This window comes from Gymnoscopelus braueri, assembly GCF_963280865.1.
Source record: "Gymnoscopelus braueri genome assembly, chromosome: 5".
In the NCBI taxonomy this organism is placed as follows: Eukaryota; Metazoa; Chordata; class Actinopteri; order Myctophiformes; family Myctophidae; genus Gymnoscopelus; species Gymnoscopelus braueri.
In genome coordinates this window covers 49,894,682-49,908,541 of record NC_137606.1, presented here as the reverse complement: position 1 = coordinate 49,908,541, position 13,860 = coordinate 49,894,682, and the positions used below count along the sequence as shown (strand labels likewise).

Sequence of the window (13,860 nt, the reverse complement as noted above, 5' to 3'; positions counted from 1 at the left end):
TAAAGTCGTGTTTGTTAGCCGCTAAGCTAATCAACAAACAGATTCTTCTCACTTCCGTATGCGTCGTAGCGTTGACAGGTTCTGCGAGAGAAGCAAGCAACCAGGTCTATGAAAACAAGCCGAATAGATAACACATGAGCACTACATCGGCTATTTGAAAATAGCAGATCTACAAGTTCACGATGTGACGCGTTGTTAGCTTGTAGATCTGCTATTTTAAAGAGAAAATCTCAAAGAAAATGTGGAATATTTTTGAAACATTTTAACAACACAATCTTGAATGAAGGTCCCTGGTATTTTCAGATGGGAGTCCGCAGACAAATACATATTAATTTGGGGGTCCATGACTTGAAAATGTTCTGAAGCAAGCTCAAATAAATAAGCATTTAGAAACGAGCCCAAATAAACAACTACACTTTAGAAACAAGCCCCAGAAAACCGCAACCCGCCCGCACCGCAACTACCAATATTTACAAGCGACTTTATAGAAAAACAAGACCCAAGTCGCTTATAACAAGCAGACATGGCAACACTGACGTTGGATTGTAGTCCACTTCCGTATCCATCGTAGTGACGTCGTAATAATGCGACGCCACAGAGAGAGGAAAGGAACGCGTGTTGAACAACTTCTACCATCATTACAACTCGAATGATCTGTAAATAATAAGGTAATAAACCTGGAAAAACGCATGTACATTGTCAACCTTATCATGATTTTAGCTGTACATCATGTCCATTACAGTAACATGTGCTAATGAGAGAGAGAGACCACGTGTAATGTTTAACCCAATCTACATGCCCAAAATAGGGACATGATGGTTAATGTGGTATCATATCATCATGGCATATATTTTTGTTGAAATAAGTGTATAACATTGGTTCTCAAAGTGGGACCCCCAGGGGTCCTTGGGGGGTACCAGGGGGTCCCCAGCAAAAGTAGTTAAAATAGCATCACAATCATTTTAACCACTTTATCCATTTATATGTTGGCTATTCAAAAATAGAAGATCTGCAAGCAGCTTATAAATCTGCTATTTTTGAAAATGTGTTTGGAAAATGTTGAATAATTTTGGATTTAAAAACATTACAAAAAAGAACACAAATCTTCTCTTCTGGGGTCCTTGGAACAAAACATTTTCAAATGGGGGGGGAAGGGGTCCACGGCCAAATAAATATAAATTTGGGGATCCTTGACAAAGTTTGAAAACTACTGAAGTCGTACAGGATAAACAAGTGATGGGGGAAAAAAGATCAGACACAATTGGAACACTATAAAATGTAATCTGATTACTGATATTTAATTGTGGGGTTCTCTCTCTTGATTGGATAAAATTGCTATCCCGACCTGAACATTTAATTTCTGTTTTTGTGTTTACTAAAGAGCTAAAGAGACCCTGTTACTGAACAAACATCTACTGATTATTACTAGTCTGTCTGACTAGAGCTTTAGCTTTTCAACCAAAAATGTTATAAAACAAAATATCACTTACACTACCTTTTTAATAACTTAATTGAACGGGGTCTCCCAGGTCTCTATACTTGGTCCCTTTCCCCTCAAAACAGTGTCAACACCAAATCTCTTTGCAGAAAAAAACAAACTGATCTCACAACGCATCATGTTGTGAGTTGTGACACATTTTGAGCTTGTAGCTCTGGTAGCCGAATATTCGTCCTCCAAAATAGGGACGCTAGGGTCCATGTGGTTAAGGCCTGTCTTGATGCTGTATTTGGAGAGTATATAAATCTATGAATCCTATAATGTCAGTATGACCAAAATATTGTTAATGATTAGCCCTAGAATGGCTGTGATATTACATACATTTCATGTATTCCAAATACACAGCCATAGATCGCTCCTATGCGGGTAGCAGACAGATATTGGAGATAAGGAGGACCGACAGCAGCGATATATATATATATATATATATATATATATATATATATATATACAGAGTGGTGGAAAAAGTACTCAAATGTTTTACTTAAGTAAAAGTATCAATACTGCAATATAAAAATACTCTGTTACAAGTAAAAGTCCAGAATTAAAAATTTACTTGAGTAAAAGTACAAAAGTATTGGCATCAAAATGTACCATTAAAGTACCAAAAGTAAAAGTACTAAATATTTGAAAATAGCAGATCTACAAGCTCACAACGCGTCGCGATGCGACGCGTTGTGAGCTTGTAGATCTGCTATTTTCAAATAGCCTATGTATAAAATAGGGCTAAAGTGGTTAATGTATGTTTCATTATATCATAGTTTATATCTGAAAAGTAACTAGTAACTAAAGTTTTCAAATAATTTAAGTGGAGTAAAAGTACAATATTTGCCTCTGAGATGTAGTGGAGTAGAAGTAAAAGTATTGGAAATTGGAAATACTCAAGTAAAGTACAAATACCTCAAAATTGTACTCAAGTACAGTACTTAAGTAAATGTACTTAGTTACTTTCCACCACTGTGTGTGTATATATATATATATATATATATATATATATATATATATATATATATATATATATATATATATATATATATATTTGTCTTTCTTTCAGCCTCTCAGGATGGCAGTGAGGAGGAGTCAGAACATGAACATCTGGGTGGGGTCCGAGACGGGCATCCTGAAGGGAGTGAACCTGGTGAAGAAGCAGGCGCTGAACTTCTGCCAGATGAGCTGCCTGAGCCGGGACCAGGAGGTGTGTGCGCTGTGCTGGACCGACCCCACGGAGACGGAGGTCCTGGTGGCCTCGCTGGACGGAACCGTCAAGACCTTCAGCACCGAGAAGGACCTCTTCACTGAGAGCAGGCGATGCGGGGACGCCACGCAGGTATAGGACTGTCCCTCGTCATGACCAGTGGTGGAAAGTAACTAAGTACATTTACTTAAGTACTGTACTTAAAGGGGAAATCCACCCATTTTCAATATTTAACTATGTCATTAATATAGCATAAAGGAGTTGTGTGGAAATAAGAAAAAATAAAAAAAAAAATTAACATTGCAAAAAAATGTAACATTGCAAAAAAATTAACATTGCAAATTACACCATGATGAGTCATCACAGTGTAATTTGCAATGTTAATTTTTTTGCAATGTTAAATTTTTTTGCAATGTTAATTTTTTTTTAAATTTTTTCTTATTTCCACACAACTCCTTTATGCTATATTAATGACATAGTTAAATATTGAAAATGGGTGGATTTCCCCTTTAAGTATAATTTTGAGGTATTTGTACTTTACTTGAGTATTTCCAATTTCCAATACTTTTACTTCTACTCCACTACATCTCAGAGGCAAATATTGTACTTTTACTCCACTACAATTATTTGAAAACTTTAGTTACTAGTTACTTTTCAGATATAAACTATAATATAATGAAACATACATTAACCACTTTAGCCCTATTTTATACATAGGCTATTTGAAAATAGCAGATCTACAAGCTCACAACGCATCGCAGCGCGACGCGTTGTGAGCTTGTAGATCGGCTATTTTCAAATATTTTGTACTTTTACTTTTGGTACTTTAAGTACATTTTGATGCCAATACTTTTGTACTTTTACTCAAGTAAATTTTTAATTTTGGATTTTTACTTGTAACAGAGTATTTTTATATTGCAGTATTGGTACTTTTACTTAAGTAAAGAATTTGAGTACTTTTTCCACCACTGGTCATGACTGATTAACGATTTAATTGTGATTTTGGCATCGAACATGGGAATAACAATGACATTTCTGTTACCCAGTCTACCAGCTCACAACGCATATTTTTTGAAAGGTTATGAACATAATGCCCAAAATAGGGAGGCAAGGGTGAAAGTGGTTAAGAGTGTGAATAACGATGTGGAAATAATGATGGCAATATATGACATCTCTGTGCCTTTCCTCCAGCTGTTTTTATACAGATGAATGAAAAAAGTTCTTCCGATGATGTAAAATGCTTGGTCATTGATTGATTGAATACTTTATTAATCAGAAATGGTAAACATTCCGACATTAAGGCTAAAAGGATCATACAGAAAGGTCCTGGGGACTTGTTTCCATTGTGGTCCTATGTATTCAATTCATCAACATAGCATAACGATTAACACAATAATACATGTCATCAACAAATACCAGCGGTGTAAAGTAACTAAGTACATTTACTTAAGTACTGTACTTAAGTACAATTTTGAGTTATTTGTACTTTATTTGAGTATTTCCAATTTCCAATACTTTTACTTCTACTCCACTACATCTCAGAGGTAAATATTGTACTTTTACTCCACTACATATACTTGAAAACTTTAGTTACTAGTTACTTTTCAGATATAAACTATGATATAATGAAACATACATTAACCACTTTAAACCTATTTTATACCTAGGCTATTTGAAAATAGCCGATCTACAAGCTCACAACGCGTCGCATCGCGACGCGTTGTGAGCTTGTAGATCTGCTATTTTCAAATATTTAGTACTTTTACTTTTGGTACTTTAAGTACATTTTGATGCCAATACTTTTGTACTTTTACTCAAGTAATTTTTTAATTCCGGACTTTTACTTGTAACAGAGTATTTTTATATTGCAGTATTGGTACTTTTACTTAAGTAAAGAATTTGAGTACTTTTTCCACCACTGACAAATACAAACACTATATGTACCAAAAAGAAAAACGACGGCAGTGAATGACACCTCCTTTCGATGGGAATTTACATTTTCAATGGAGGGTGTCGGGGCATTCCACATTTTGGTGGCAAAGTAGTAGGTGATTTTTATGTAATAACTGTGACACGCAGGGTCGCTTCACGGGCCTGGCCGTGATGAAGGACTCCTTGGTGACGTGCGTGGAGACGGGATTGCTGCGGGTGTGGGGCCCCGAGACGAGCGGCACCGACGAGTCCGCCAAACACGTGTTGGAGATCGACGCGGGGAAGAGCGTGTGTAGGTAATGGCACCCCCCATATCTTCAAAGCCTGATCCAGACCTACAACCCCCTCCCGCTCACTCACATCAGCTGTAACATAGGGGAGCTGTTGGAAACCTTCCCTAAAACCAGTGGTGGAAAAAGTACTCAAATTATTTACTTAAGTAAAAGTACCAATACTGCAATATAAAAGTACTCTGTTACAAGTAAAAGTCCAGAATTCAAAATTTACTTGAGTAAAAGTACAAAAGTATTGGCATCAAAATGTACTTAAAGTACCAAAAGTAAAAGTACTAAATATTTGAAAATAGCCGATCTACAAGCTCACAACGCGTCGCGATGCGACGCGTTGTGAGCTTGTAGATCTGCTATTTTCAAATAGCCTAGGTATAAAATATGGCTAAAGTGGTTAATGTATGTTTTATAATATAATAATTTATATCCGAAAAGTAACTAGTAACTAAAGTTTTCAAATAATTGTAGTGGAGTAAAAGTATAATATTTGCCTCTGAGATGTAGTGGAGTAGAAGTAAAAGTATTGGAAATTGGAAATACTCAAGTAAAGTACAAATACCTCAAAATTGTACTTAAGTACAGTACTTAAGTAAATGTACTTAGTTACTTTCCACCACTGCCCGTGACAACGCTCCACGGCTTCGAACGCTATCAATGCATTGAAAGGGAGATAATCACGTCTCATCAGACCATTGAATGGGCGAGTAGGCGACATACTGACCTACCCGCGATTTATTGGGCATAACTCGGAACGGCACTGAGTAGGCTCAATCGGCAAATCGCTCGCTTTAGCTCGCTCGGTGGTCCCTCACGTGGCTCCAATTTCGCTTGAGACTGCGCGCCTCCGCCATGGTCCGGAACCAAAACCGAAACTGAACTTTTTAACCCATTGAGACCTGAAGCCGATTCTACACGTCTCCTAAATCCCAACAGTATTCTGAAAAACCTATGTTTCTATATCAGTGGTTCTCAATCTTTTTCATGTCAAGGACCCCCAAAATTATATGTATTTGGCCGCGGACCCCCATCAAAATATCTTGTTCCAGGGACCCCCCAGAAGCAAAGATTTGAGTTAAAAATGTTCGCCTTAAAATATATATTCAAAGATTTGCACACGTTTTCACGATTTTTCAAAAATAGCAGATCTACAAGCTCGTAGCGCGGCACTCTGTGCCGCGCTATGAGCTTGTATATCTGCTATTTTTGAATAGCCTAAAGTGTAAAATAATGCTTTTTAGCTCAAATCTAAAAATGACACAGTTCCAGGTCTTAATGGGTTAAGTCGTCTCCGTCAATAGGTCAGTAGGTCTCGATAACACCCAGGTGAATGGTCTGATAAATCGCGGGTAGGTCAGTATGTCGCCTACTCGCCCATTCAATGGTCTGATAAAACGTGATAATCTCCCATTCCGTGCATTGATAGCATCCGAATGGGGGTGACTCTTCTCCCTTCTGCCTCCCATAACTGTGGAATGAACTCCCCATTGCAGTTAGAACTGCAGATTCACTCCCAATCTTACGCCGTAATAAAGACTCGCCTCTCCAGACTCCACTTTAGCCCGTTGCACTTGCCTTGATGACCTTGCAGGCTTATGCAAAGGTTAAAATGTAATTTACCTAGCATGTTATTTAGACCGGTGCCAGGTTCATGTGTTGACCTGGCATGATGTGGCATCTTATAGTTAGTTTATATAGTTTAAAGGGTCTACACCATGAAAATCACTTTTTTCTTGTTTTTTTTAATTCAGTCATTCCTTCTCATTTCATGGATTTCCAGAAATGTTTATGAGGTCACAAACATTATTGATGGCAAACCCAATGTTAAATGAAAAGTGCCCGAATCGCTCCGAAACTTTTTCTACCCCCCCTAAGTGGGGGTCTACGAACAAATACTTCGGGCTCTGATTTTGGCTCCGCCCCCCGGAAGTGGGTGAAACAGGCACCTCAAACACTTGGTGGAATTGTTCAAAGTGTTTTTTTTTCGATTTTGTATTTTTCTTAGATGCTTCTTTTTATGCAGAATTTTCCCTTTTTTTTTTTTTTTTTTTATATTTTTTTAAAATATTTTTTTTTATTAACAGACACAATTGACTTGGGATGAGTATATCTGAGTGATGATTTAGGCTCAAACCTTTTGAAAAAGGTTTGAGGGACATACACCATATGATATTAAATATAAAAAAAATAAAAAAAAATCATGGTGTAGCTCCTTTAAATGTACAGATTATAAATGTTTTGATATTATACTGTTTAGACTGAGAATAGGTTCGTGGTTCACCTATGATCCTAGATTACTATCTCTATGCATTTGATGTATTACCTCGTGTTTACCTTGCTTACTGTAAATCGCCCAAATTGTGATTGTAAATTGTAGGATGCGTCAGAACCCGGCCAAGTGTCACATGGTGGCCACCGGGGGGCAGGAGAACGGCCTGAAGATCTGGGACCTGGAGAAGCCAGACAAACCCACATTCACGGCCAAGAACCTGAGGAACGACTGGCTGGACCTGAGGCAGCCGGAGTGGGTCAGAGACCTGGCCTTCATCCCTGACTCTGACAAGGTGGTCACCTGCACAGGTCATCACCAGGTCTGTACGCTGCCTTTAACCAGTGGTGGAAAGTAACTAAGTACATTTACTTAAGTACTGTACTTAAGTACAATTTTGAGGTATTTGTACTTTACTTGAGTATTTCCAATTTCCAATACTTTCACTTCTACTCCACTACATTTCAGAGGCAAATATTGTACTTTTACTCCACTACATTTACTTGAAAACTTTAGTTACTAGTTACTTTTGAGATATAAATTATGATATAATGAAACATACCTTAATCACTTTAACCCTATTTTATACCAAGGCTATTTGAAAATAGCCGATCTACAAGCTCACAACGCGTCGCATCGCGACGCGTTGTGAGCTTGTAGATCTGCTATTTTCAAATATTTAGTACTTTTACTTTTGGTACTTTGAGTACATTTTGATGCCAATACTTTTGTACTTTTACTCAAGTACATTTTTAATTCTGGACTTTTACTTGTAACAGAATACTTTTATTTTGCAGTATTGGTACTTTTACTTAAGTAAAGAATTTGAGTACTTTTTCCACCACTGCCTTTAACTCATTGAGTGCCATTAACGTGTTTTCACGTGTTTTTACCGCTATGGCGCAACGTGCCAATGACGTGTTTGACGTGTTTTTGAAAAAATAGTAAAAAAAAGAAAAACATGTTCAGAACCCAAGATGTCATTATCTGAAGATTTGCAGCTCCATCCACTCCTTGTTTAACGTATAACTGAAAAAGGCTGTATCTCGCTTCCTAAGCACTTTTTTTTTACTTTGAAAAAAACTCTGGCACTGGGACAACATAATATAGAAATAATTCTGGCAATTCTGGCACTCAATTGTACTACCTATGAGTATGTAAAAGAACAAAAACGAATAAACAAAACGTTTAAAAAAAAAACTCAATGAGTTAATACTGTCTGAACACTTGGTTGACCAGAGTCCCTCAGGGCTCTATACTAGTGACTTTTCTGTTTTCACTCTACATTAAATATCTTTGCTGAAAATTGCCGCTGTAGTTTTATTTTGCAACCAAAAGTAAGGGTCCATTTTACATTTGTATACTCTGTTACCAATGGAACTATTAACTCTAAGGATTTTACTGTGTATGTAGTAACTTGGTTTAGGGTTGGCTATTAACCCATTAAGACCTGGAACTGTGTCATTTTTAGATTTGAGCTAAAAAGCATTATTTTACACTTTGGGCTATTCAAAAATAGCAGATATACAAGCTCATAGCGCGGCACCGAGTGCCGCGCTACGAGCTTGTAGATCTGCTATTTTTGAAAAATCGTGAAAATGTGTGCAAATCTTTGAATATATATATTTTTAAAGCGAACATTTTTAACTCAAATCTTTGCTTCTGGGGGGTCCCTGGAACAAGATATTTTGATGGGGGTCCGCGGCCAAATACATATCATTTTGGGGGTCCTTGACATGAAAAAAGATTGAACACCACTGATATAGAAACATAAGTTTTTCAGAAAACTGTTGAGATTTAGGAGACATGTAGAATCGGCTTCAGGTCTCAATGGGTTAAGTCAATTGATCAGACATGTTCCTAAACACCCCTCCCCCCCTTTTGTTTAGGTCCGAATCTACGACCCCTCGTCGCCGCAGCGTCGACCCGTCCTGGAGGTCAAGTACGGCGAGTACCCGCTCACCGCCCTGTCCCTGAACGCCAGTGGCCACACGGTGGTGGTGGGGAACACGCAGGGCCACGTGGCCATGCTGGACCTGAGGAAGAAGGGCCTGGTGAGTGGCTGCCTGAAGGGCCTGGCCGGCGGGGTGCGCAGCGTCCAGTGTCACCCGACCCTGCCCGTGGTGGCCTCGTGTGGCCTGGACCGCTTCCTGCGCGTCCACAGCCTGGACGACCGCTCCCTGCTGCACAAGGTCAGTGCTGGAGGAAGAAGTAGTAGTACTCTGATTTCTTTTTACTTTTTTTTACGCAATACAAGCAATACAATACAGGCAGCAGTGGTGGAAAAAGTACTCAAATTCTTTACTTAAGTAAAAGTATAAATTCTGCAATATAAAAATACTCTGTTACAAGTAAAAGTCCAGAATAAAAAATTTACTTGAGTAAAAGTACAAAAGTATTGGCATCAAAATGTACTTAAAGTATCAAAAGTAAAAGTACTAAATATTTGAAAATAGCCGATCTACAAGCTCACAACGCGTCGCGCTGCGACGCGTTGTGAGCTTGTAGATCTGCTATTTTCAAATAGCCTAGGTATAAAATAGGGCTAAAGTGGTTAATGTATGTTTCATTATATCATAATTTACATCTGAAAAGTAACTAGTAACTAAAGTTTTCAAGTAAATGTAGTGGAGTAAAAGTACAATATTTGCCTCTGAGATGTAGTGGAGTAGAAGTAAAAGTATTGGAAATTGGAAATACTCAAGTAAAGTACAAATACCTCAAAATTGTACTTAAGTACAGTACTTAAGTAAATGTACTTAGTTACTTTCCACCACTGCAAGCAATACAATACAGGCAGCAAGTAAAAAGTCCAGCGTTCGAAGTTTTAGTAGTACAAAAGTGTTGGCATCAAAATGTACTTAGTTACAGTACTACCAAATGAGGTCCTAAATCACATATTGAATGCACTATGTGTAACTGGTAACTCAAGTTTTCAAATAATTATAGTGAAAAAAGCACTATTTGCCCCTGAGATGTAGTCAGAGTAGAAGTAGTCTGCCCCAACTCTCCTGATTTCGTGTATAGAGGGGCGGGTGTATAGAGCCGGCGAGAGACTGCGCCTGATCCCATTGGTTCACCGATCTGTCCGTCAACCCCCGCCCCGTTAACGCAACATTACGAGCGACGCCCACTGCACTCTGGTTGGTTGGGAAATGAAACGCTTCCTCATACCGAGTACACCGACGAGCTGGGCCAGGCTTTTATTTTTTAGCAAAACTAAACAATGAAAGCCTGGAGATCGAGGCTAGAGTAGAAGTATAAAGTGTCACAAAATGGAACTACTCAAGTAAAGTAACAAGGCAACCTCAAAATGGTACTGAAGGTACGGAGTCAATAATTACACGAGTACATGTACTGAGTTACTTTTCCAACCTCTGCAGGTGTACCTGAAGTCCAGACTCAACTGTCTGCTGCTGTCCAGCAGAGACATAGAGCAGAGACACAGCACCGGGGAGACGGAGACAGAGGAGGTGAAGGACGAAGGAGGAGAGGATGACGAGGTGTGGGGAGCCATGGAGGAGGTGCAGGAGGAGGGGGAGAGGAGGAAAAGGAAGGAGGTGACGGCGGAGGAGGAGAAGGAGGAGGAGAAGGGTACGGAGGAGGGTACGGAGGAGGAGAAGAAGACGAAAAGAAAAAAGAAGTGATGGAACTGTGAAAACTGTATCTCCAGACACATGGAGGCTGGAGGAGGGATTCAGTAACACAATACAATAGAGGATTCAGGTTCAGCTCTTGAATCAGACCAGAGTGGTGTGATCGGTAGGGTTGGGATCCGGAACTGGATCCAAAATTGAGGAATCGGTTCATTCACATTTGGAACTTTTTCCGGAACCGTTTTCATCACACTGTCAGAGCTGATATGTGGACTTCACGTCTGCTATACAATTACAATTATAATACCGGTGGCCCATTTGATTCCATTCGTACACTCTCAAAGTTACAGACGTGTAAGTGTTCATTTGGAACCCCCTATAGGAACCGTTAAGGAATCGGATCCCAACCCTAGTGATTAGAGCCATACAGATGTATCGGTTTGGCCGATATGTCGGTAATTATTTGAGGGTTTTTTTGCATCGGTTTTGGCAATTACGCAGCCGATGTGTGCTGAATTTAACCACTTCCAACCTGGCGCCCCTATTTTGAAGTCTTCAAAAAGTATGAGGAGGAAAAAAAACGATATGATGCGTTGTGAGTTTGTCAATTTAGGGCTCAAGTGGTTAAATAAAAGTTCAGTTTGTGCGTATTTCTATATTTACTTGTTTGCCTGCTTATCGACAAACTGTAATCGATGGTCCAGGACCCTCCAAAATCAGGCCCAAAAATCTCCCATCGGGACTCGGTCGGGATCATGCGATCAAGATGCATCTGACAAAAGGACACAAAGAGACTTCTGTGATGATCCTGGAACATCATGACAACCAGTATGTTTTTATGACTGGATCCCACTATCACAACTATCCTACTATTTATCTAGTGGGACAAACAAACAGACAGACATACCCTCTCATAGACGGCTAGCCTCCTAGAGAGCCATGCTGTGATAACTGTTGACGTCACAGTAAAACAGTTGATATACAAAGTAAATAAAAACCAGAGAAACGTTTAACAGTTTATTGTGCAACAGCATCAAATTACTCTGTGAAAGGAAATGTACATTGTTAATATAGAATGCTTATGCATATTTAAACTGCAAGTTTAACTGACAGATGGCTTGTTAGTGTTGATGTCTGTCAATATTTAAATCTGATATGTGCTGAACAAATCAGAACAGCCACTTTCTGACCTATAACACAGACAAGGAACCAACCTTCACACAGGCATAAATGATGTACATGACATTTAGGTGCAGGAGAGAATGCACTGTTGTATTCCACATGTACACATCTTGTAACTTTGTTTTTTATGTACTTGTAACTGTTTCTCAAGTGTTGTAGAGTATTAAAAGCATGTCTGCTTTGGGATTTCCTCTGATCTTCGAGTGAATATGGGGTTAAAAACGCCAAATGGATGAGACACAGAAAAGCCTAAGGCTTGTTTCCATTGTGATCCATAACTGTGGATCTATATTGATCTATAAAATTGCATCTTATAACATGTTTAACCACATGAACCCTAGCATCCCTTTTCTGGGCATGGCATAATAAGCGAAACATTGGGCGGAAATAGTAGATCTACAACGCACTGAATTTGTAGATACATTAAGAGAGACATTGTGTAGAGGGGAAAAAGGAGGGGACCAATTATAGGTCCTAGGGGGACACTGTCCAACAAAGTATATAGGGTTTAAATGGTTAAAGGTAGTATAGTAGTTTTAGTATCATATACAGTATAAAATACAAAATGTATTAGTTCACACAAAAATAAATCCTTACTGATGTATTTTTTAAAAACAGATTTCAAAGGACATTTCTACCTCACCATAAGTACTATGATCAGATTATAACAGAATATGTATACACCTGAGTCCTATGATGATATAACACATTATCTACATCTGGTGGCAACAAAAAATCCTATGATCAGATAACAGAATAATTATACCCCTGTTAAGTCTCACCAGCCAAACTGTTGCCTCCCACAATTTTCAAATGCTTCCGTCATACAGTCTGTAGCACGGAAGCTCTAAAAATGATCAGAGGATAAAGCGGATGCGACTCCTCCTCCCCGCTTCTGTCTCGTCTTTACATTTCCGCAAATTTGTCCTAACATAAATCAAAATAATCGAAGCATATATAGCTTACTGCTTATCAGATATGGAAATTCTAAAATAAAATGTAAAGATATTTTAAAATGTATTGTATATCGTGAACAGAAATGACGCACAGATGACAGCTTCCGTTCTCGGCTATCGGAAGGTGTAGTTCCAGACTATATGGCATTCGGAGATTGTGGAATAGTTGTCTGGCTACGCAAGAAGACCTGGTAGTAACATGAGTCCTATGATGATATAACACAATATCTTCACCTGGTACTGACATAAATCCTATGATCAGATTATAACAGAATATGTATACACCTGGTGGTTAACATGAACGAGTCCTATGATCAGATCAAGCAGCAGATTTGAACCGGAAACATGGTTATGTGCTATGGGACACTGAGCCGGAACAGGAAACGGGTATGGGTACACCTTCAGGAAACTCAGTTATGCACAGAACCTATTTAAACCAGACACATAAAATGCACCAATGTTACAAGACAGTTTTTAGTCGTTCTGTAGAGCACAAATTTCCCAAACACATTACACATCATTACCAATAGACACGTTAACGCCAGATGTAGAGGCGGCATACGTAACAATGGAAAGTCCATTTAAGCCACAAACACAAAGGCACACGTGTTACAGGACTTCTACAAAGTTCTGCAGAGCAGACTTTCCCTTTAAATTGATATTGGTCCAATTGAGCCAAAGTAACAGTCTTTTATAACCACAGACACTTTCAGACTATCGCTCTCAGTGAACTGAGCATACTCATAACTGCATCCATAATTGTCCTGGAGTTTACCAGTGACACGTGTTTATGACATTATGCCAGGATTCAACTTGTGCACTGGAAAGGTTATAATAATTGTTCTATTATAAGTCTAAAATATGGAGATATCGTAACATCGAGACCAGTGATTCCCAACCTGTGGCCCGTGAGGATATTGCAAGTGGGCCCCCAAAATAATTGAC

The 13,860-nt window shown here is 38.8% G+C and overlaps 1 protein-coding gene across 1 annotated transcript; it reads left to right on the top strand.

The window, feature by feature from the left end:
* Positions 1-577: 577 nt before the first annotated feature.
* On the top strand, positions 578-13,751 carry wdr74 (WD repeat domain 74). Its single transcript, XM_080428478.1, has 6 exons — positions 578-668; positions 2,553-2,825; positions 4,773-4,921; positions 7,290-7,503; positions 9,071-9,373; positions 10,565-13,751. The coding sequence occupies exons 2-6, from the start codon at positions 2,562-2,564 to the stop codon at positions 10,826-10,828; spliced, it is 1,194 nt and encodes a 397-aa protein (XP_080284604.1). The 5' UTR covers positions 578-668; positions 2,553-2,561; the 3' UTR covers positions 10,829-13,751.
* The last annotated feature ends 109 nt before the right edge of the window (positions 13,752-13,860 follow it).

Excerpts from the sequence above, each read along its gene's own strand:
- wdr74 (XM_080428478.1), top strand. The coding sequence starts at position 2,562 with ATGGCAGTGAGGAGGAGTCAGAACATGAACATCTGGGTGGGGTCCGAG. Across the intron at positions 2,826-4,772 it reads GATGCGGGGACGCCACGCAG|GGTCGCTTCACGGGCCTGGC; the intron begins GTATAGGACTGT and ends TGTGACACGCAG. Across the intron at positions 9,374-10,564 it reads ACCGCTCCCTGCTGCACAAG|GTGTACCTGAAGTCCAGACT; the intron begins GTCAGTGCTGGA and ends CAACCTCTGCAG.